This window comes from Odocoileus virginianus, chromosome 3, assembly GCF_023699985.2.
Source record: "Odocoileus virginianus isolate 20LAN1187 ecotype Illinois chromosome 3, Ovbor_1.2, whole genome shotgun sequence".
In the NCBI taxonomy this organism is placed as follows: domain Eukaryota; kingdom Metazoa; phylum Chordata; class Mammalia; order Artiodactyla; family Cervidae; genus Odocoileus; species Odocoileus virginianus.
Genome location: NC_069676.1, coordinates 37,559,139 through 37,566,359, shown reverse-complemented (window position 1 = coordinate 37,566,359; position 7,221 = coordinate 37,559,139). Strand labels below are relative to the sequence as shown.

The following is a 7,221-nucleotide window of genomic DNA, read 5'->3' as shown; positions in this document are numbered from 1 at the left end:
CAAGATGAACCCATGTGGCTACTAACATACTAGGGAAGTAGCACAGGCTCAATTTTAATAACTGTGCTGTGTTTCATCACATGAAATGCCATCCTCCACCCAATGAAAACCTTATCACTAAAAATTTAGGTTGATTCCACATCTGCTACTACAAATAATATTCCAATAAAAACTCAATGCCAAAAACTTTGCATGTGTCCATTTTTCCCCAGGCTATGCATATTTCCATGCCACTTGGCACACACTCCAAACTGATCTTCAAGAAGCTGATGGGCCATTACCTATGGAGCAGTTGATGGGATGCTTTCAGGAACAAAGGATTTAAATTTATGTTTAAAGTTTGCTAACTGATATAATCACTATACCCTGTGTAATCACTCATATCCTGTGCCCCCCACTCATCTGCAGGTGACTTGTTTGCCCTACTTCTAGCTGTATGTATGATGGAAATAGCCAATGTAAGTTTTCCAGAAGTTTTTATATTGCTGGGCTTCTCCAAACGACCCTCTCTAGAACCCATCCTTTTTATCTTTGTCTTGGGGGTTTATGTGGTGTCTGTCTTGGGTAATGGCATCATCATTTTGGTTTCCTGCATGGATGTGCATCTCCATACTCCTATGTACTTCTTTCTTGTCAACCTTTCCTTCCTGGACATTAGCTTCACCACAAGCATCGTCCCACAACTCCTGGTCAATCTCTGGGGACCACAGAAAACCATCAACTATGGAGGGTGTGTGATCCAGTTCTATATCTCCCACTGGTTGGGGGCAACTGAATGTGTCCTTCTGGCTGTCATGTCCTACGATCGCTATGCTGCCATCTGCAGGCCACTCCACTACACCGTCATCATGCATCCAAAGCTTTGCTGCAGCCTGGCTTTTGCCTCGTGGCTTGGGGGTCTGACCACCAGCATGGTAGGTTCCACACTCACCATGCTCCTGCCTCTCTGTGGGAACAATCGCATTGACCACTTTTTCTGTGAGATGCCCCTCATTATGCAACTGGCTTGTGTGGATACCAGCTTCAATGAAGTAGAGATGTACGTGGCCAGCTTTATCTTTGTTGTCTTGCCTCTGGGTCTCATCCTGGTCTCATACAGCCGTATTGCCTGGGCTGTGTTGAAGATCAGGTCAGCAGAAGGGTGGAGAAAGGCATTCAATACCTGCTCGTCCCATGTGGCAGTGGTGGCTCTGTTTTACGGGAGCATCATTTTCATGTATCTCCAGCCTGCCAAGAGAAGCTCTCATGAGCAAGGTAAGTTTGTAGCCCTCTTCTACACTGTGGTCACCCCAATGCTGAACCCCCTGATTTACACGCTAAGGAACAAGACTGTGAAGAAGGCACTTAGGCACATTGTATTAGAGAACTGTGGTTTTGGAGGGACACGAGGTAATATTTAGAAACTCACCAGTTGTGAGGAGGAAGCTGGTTTAAAGGGATCAAAATTATTTTTTTTAAATGAGAGAAAAAGAAATACATGATTTGGAGGGGCAAAATATTTGGGATGTCATTTCAGTACAAAATTTCTTGAGTTCAAAGTAGGTGACAAATTGAGTTGGATGTACTCATACTGTTTTCAGGCCAAGATAAAGATAAAGTGTTATCTGTTTTCATTTTTTGTTCATAATTATATCATTTGGCTGTTTATATAGTTTTATATGTATGATAGGTATGCTTGTTATGATATTTTAAATTGTTTATGTAGCTACATATGTTAATTGTTATGTTAGTTTGTTAGGATTTTATAGAATGTCTGCCACTAAGGGTGCCTAATTTGTGTGAAGTCCTTTGCCTTTTCTCCCCAATATTTGCAGTGACTCAGTGATGTAGATATTATTGATCTCATAGCAGTTAGATAATTGCAAAGTGACTCAATGGACATGAGCTTGAGCAAATTCTGGAAGACAGTGAAGGACAGGGAACCCTGGCGTGATGCAGTCCATGGGGATACTAACAGTAGGACACAACTGAGTGACTGAATAACAACAAATCAAAATTTTAGGCTGATATATAAGTCTAGCATATTTATCCATAGGTGTCTTTGCCATTTTCCTTATAAATCCCGGTGATGTAATAAGAAATAGATACATTTTTCTTATCATGAGTCTTGGCACTGAGCTTCTAGAACCCTTGGAATTTTCTGAGTGATATCAGTGAGAAGAATGACTTTTGTTATTTATAGCAAGCCCATTTCAACTGTACCTGAGTTTATGACAATGAAATAACTCAACCTAGAGTCCTTAGACAGCTTCAGGATGGAGTCTGGGTGTCAGAGGAACCAACCATATGATTAGAAGTTTGGAATTTTCAGCCCCACATCCAACCGCTGGGGAGAGGGAGTAACTAGAAATTAAGGCATCGATGGTCAGTTTTTACTTAATCAATCATGCCTATGCAATGGACCTATATAAAAACCTTAAACTCTGGTGTTTGGAAAGCTCCAGGATGGTGAATAAATATATGTGGCAAAAAGGTTGTGAACACCAAACTTTGCAGAGACAGAAGCTCCTTTGCTCAGGACTCATCCCATGTACCTCTTCATTTATATTCTTTATAATAAACCAGTACACTTAATGTTTCCCTGAGTTCTGTAAGTCATTCTAGGAAATCATTTAACCTGACCAAAGGACAGGTCCTGGCAATCCATGATTATAGTCAGTTGGTAGTTTGTGGCAATCTAGAACTTGCAACTGACTTTTGAACTGGGGGAAGGTGGGGGGAAGGGCTCTTGTGCAAGACTGCTCTTAAATCAGTGGGGTATGGTGTTAAATTCAAGTGTACTTACTGTCAGAATTAAACTGAATTCTCAGATATACAGTTGGTCTTTGGAGAGTTGGAATATTGGTTATTAATGTGGAAAATCTCACACATTTGGTGCCAGAAATGTTGTGAGCAAAATGACATTCATACCGCTTCAGGAGAAGGAATATAAAGATGCAAATGTCTCAAGCATAGAACTTTTAGCTGGATTTCCAGCCAATTAGAGATTTCATCAATATCATACTATACAGATTTATCATCTCTAATTACAGAAATATCAACTTTCTTATTCAGCTCTATGCCTTCTGTTTACAAGAAATATAAAGTTATTTTTTCATTCAGTAGAATATTTGTTTACTTCTTTCATATGTCCAATCATGCATTTATTCATTCCTAAAGTGAGATCTTTACATGAGATCTATTCCTGGAACTTAGGAAAACTAGCACATAATGTTACCCTAAAAAAAATGAATCAAGTTCACAGAGCAATCACAGTACTTGTTGATTTAAAACTCAAAGCAGTGTTGGAAAGTTAATAATATTGACATTTTTGTGACGAAAAATGCTGATCAGACAGAAAAACATTTTTTGATATTACTTTTACTGATTTTTTACCCTTTTATTTCATATTGTAGTAGTTATTAATAATGCTGTGTTAGTTCTAGGTATGCAGCAAAGTGATTCAGTTATACATGTATTAATTATTCTTCAAATACTTTTCTCACTTAGATTGTCACATAATAATGAGCAGAGTTCCCTGTGCTGTACAGTAGGTCCTTGTTGGCTATTTATTTTAAATATAGCAGTGGGTACCTGTCAGTCCCTAACTATCCCTCCCCGTACCCTTCTATCCTGGTAATCATAAATTCATTCTCTAAGTCTGAATCTGTTTCTTCTTTTTAAATAAGTGTTTTCTATAGATTGTGCATATAAACAAATCATAACGATATTTATCTTTCTCTGTCTGACTTATTTCACTCAATATGACTATCTCTGTGTCCATCCATGTTGCTGTATATGACATTATTTCATTCTCTTTAGTGGCTGGATAATATTCCTTTTTATATATGCACCACATTCTCTTTATCCATTCCTCTGTTGATGGATATTTAGGTTACTTGCATTTCTTGGCTATTGTAAACAATGCTGCAATGAACATTAGGGTGAATATATCCTTTTGGACATTTTTCTCCAGATTTATGACCAGGAGAGGGATTGCAGGATCGTATGGTAGCTCTATTTTTAGCTTTTTAAGACTCCTCCATACTGTTCTCCACAGTGGCTGTACAATTTACATGCCCACCAACAGTGTGGGAAGGTTCTGTTTTCTTGACATCCTCTTCATCATTTGTTGTTTGTGGATTTTTTGATGGTAACCGTTCTGATTAGCATGAGGTGATATCTCATTGTAATTTTGAATTGCATTTCTCTGATTATTAGCAATATTGAACATCTTTTCATGTGTCTCTTAGTCATCTGTATGTCTGCTTTGGAGAAATATCTCTTTAGGTTTTCTGTCCATTTTTTTGATTGAGTCATTTGTTTTGATGATATTAAGCCACTTAAGCTGTTTGTAAATTTTAGAGACTAATCACTTGCAAATATTTTCTCCCATTCTGTGGGTTATCTATAAGTTTTTTTAAGGTTTCCTTTACAAAGTTTTTGAGTTTAAGTGGGTCTCATTTATTTTTGTTTTTATTTCCATTACTCTGATAATGGAAACATTAAAAAAGGCATTACTGTGATTTATGTAACTGTGTTCTGCCTATGTTCTCCTCTAAGAGTTTCATAATATCTGGCCTCACATTTAGGCCTTTAATTCATTTTGAGCTTATGTATGGTGTTAAAGAATAGTCTAATTTCACTTTTTTACAGGTAGCTCTTCAGTTTTCCCACCACCATTTACTGAAGAGACTGTCTTTCCAACATTGTGTAGCCCTGCCTCCTTTGTCGTTGATTAATTGACCATAAGCGCATGGACTTATTTCTGGGTTTTCTATGCTGTTCCACTGATCTGTATTTCTATTTTTGTGCCAGTACAATACTGTTTTTTTTTTTTTAATACAAAGCTTTGGCATTAGCAATTTTATGAAAATTAAAATGTACTAAAAATAAATGCTTGTGTGGCATGATTGGTAAATGATGCACAAACATAGGTTCTTTTTTCTTTCAAGGCAATCAGTCAGAAAGCAGTTTTTCCTTCTTCGAAACTATTCTACCTCATTAGCATTCAACTAGCTGTGGTTCTGATGATCACGTAGCAGTGTGACAGCGCTGAGGAGGCCGTAACTGTCAGTAATAAATCGTTCTTTTGTCACCGCGAGGTTGATCTCTCTTGCTCTAGGAGGGTGCTCCCCATCCTGCGGAAGAAGTGAGAGCCCCAAGTTGTGACTCCAGGCCAAACGAGTCGTCACTGGAGAGCTCACCTAGGGCTGATTGTCGGTTAACTACTTGGGCTCTGGTGAGCCTTTCCATATCAAATGCTACTTAATCAGTAAGTGGCAAATTTGGCACAATTCCCAGGGCCTCCAATATATGCAGTTTGCACATAGTACAGGTACAATGTTCACTAAGCCGGGGATCCACACAGGATGTGAATACATGCTTGCAGGGGAGAATCCGGACAACATCATTCTGTTTATAGCTTTCTATGCAGACTGCACAAGGATCAAAGTCTGGATCTATTTCCTTACCACCCCTTTTCACTGTTCTGGTTGTCTATTTGCCGGTGACTTTCTTGGCTGCATCTTCACAACAACGCTGGTTCCTGCCCCCTGGGCATTTGTGTACCTGATCTTCTGAATGAAGTAGAATATAAGCCATCAAATAATAATCATCATCAAATAGTAATCAAATAATCATCAAAACAATAAAAGATATTGACCCGACGACTAGAAAGTCATGGCTGAAGTTCTTCTGCAGCGCTTGAGTTCCAATAGCTATTGTCATTTGTACAGAGATGTTTTTCTCCAGATAACTCCAAATATCGTTACCCCACAATTCTGTAATCATGACAATAATATCTCCAGTGCCTGGGTGAGTCATGGTGACTGGCTATCCTTTGTATTTCTTTCTTCTTTTTTTTTTTTTTAATTAGTTGGAGGCTAATTACTTTACAATATTGTAGTGGTTCTTGTCATACATTGACATGAATCAGCCATGGATATACATGTATTCCCCATCCCGATCCCCCCTCCCACCTCCCTCTCCACCCGATCCCTCTGGGTCTTCCCAGTGCACCAGGCCCGAGCACTTGTCTCATGCATCCAACCTGGGCTGGTGATCTGTTTCACCCTAGATAATATATTGGATATAGCATTGTAGATGACTACAGCAACTGCATTGTGGAAAGCAGGCAGGCCGTGGTATTTTCTCTTTAAAGGTGCAATTTCCCCTCTGCACCTAGGCAATCCACGGTTTGATGTTAGGAGGGACAAAGAACCGTGTTTGAGGATCACAGCCCAAATGATCAGCAACGCCATGGATGGGCATCGGCGCCATTGCCAGCCTCCGCCTTGGGCAAGCTCACAGCGCCCGCGATGGATGTGGATGTAAAAAGGGGTGCCGCGGCCGGGCTCCTGCACCGTCACGTTGATGAGCGCCCTGTAGCACTCCTGGCTCGCGTGTCCAACCGCGCTGGTCACAGGCTGCTGGTCAGCAGAGCGAGCGCGGCGAGCCGGGCGGCCCGCCAGCGCAGCACCGCTCGCAGTCCCTCCGGGCCGCCAAGGTAGCTCGCCTAGGGGGCTCGCAGGCCGCTGGGAGAGGCGGGACGGCGCCGCAGGCCCTGCAGCACGAACGCATGCCTGCGGCCCGCGCCAAGCTCGGCACTCCTGGGCGCCAGCGCCCCAGAACCGCTGCTCGGCCAACCTCCAGGACGCGCCCAGGGGCCCCTTCTGCGATGACAGCGGGCCAGGCGGCGCCTGGTCGTCTCCTCTACGTCACTCCAGGGCCTGGCTGGCGGGCCCACTCCATCCCCTGTGGCCGGTCCCGCTGAGTGGGGGCTCCTCACGAGAAGGCCTGCAACACTGTTTTGATAACTAGCTTTGTAGTACAGTTTGAAGTCAGGGAGCCTGATTCGTCCAGCTCCATTTTTCTTTCTGGAAATTGCTTTGGCTATTTGTGGTCATTTGTGTCTCCATATAAATTTTAAGTTTTTTGTTGTTGTTCTAGTTCCAAGAAAAAAATGCCATTGGTAACTTGATACCGATTGCATTGAATTTGTAGATTGCTTAGGGTGGTATAGTCATTTTGACGATATCGATTTTTCAATCCAAGAGCAAGTTACAGCTTTCCATCTCTATTGTCTTTGATTTCTTTCATCAGGGTATTACAGTTTTCAGAGTACAAATCTTTTGTCTCCAGAGGTCCCTAGGTGTTTTACTCTTTTTGATGCCATGGTAAATGGGGTTGTTTCTTGAATTTCTCTTTCTGATCTTTTGTTGTTAGTGCATAGGTATGCAG

The 7,221-nt window shown here is 41.3% G+C and overlaps 1 protein-coding gene and 1 pseudogene across 1 annotated transcript; one reads left to right on the top strand and one right to left on the bottom strand.

Moving 5' to 3' along the window:
* The first annotated feature begins 440 nt into the window (after positions 1-440).
* Positions 441-1,400, top strand: OR2C3 (olfactory receptor family 2 subfamily C member 3). The gene has a single exon (XM_020903746.2). The coding sequence runs from the start codon at positions 441-443 to the stop codon at positions 1,398-1,400; it is 960 nt and encodes a 319-aa protein (XP_020759405.2).
* A 3,594-nt stretch (positions 1,401-4,994) lies between these two features.
* On the bottom strand, positions 4,995-6,561 carry LOC110143974 (E3 ubiquitin-protein ligase RNF130 pseudogene; annotated as a pseudogene).
* Positions 6,562-7,221: the final 660 nt, after the last annotated feature.

Coding starts and splice junctions, on each gene's coding strand:
- OR2C3 (XM_020903746.2), top strand. CDS start 441: ATGATGGAAATAGCCAATGTAAGTTTTCCAGAAGTTTTTATATTGCTG.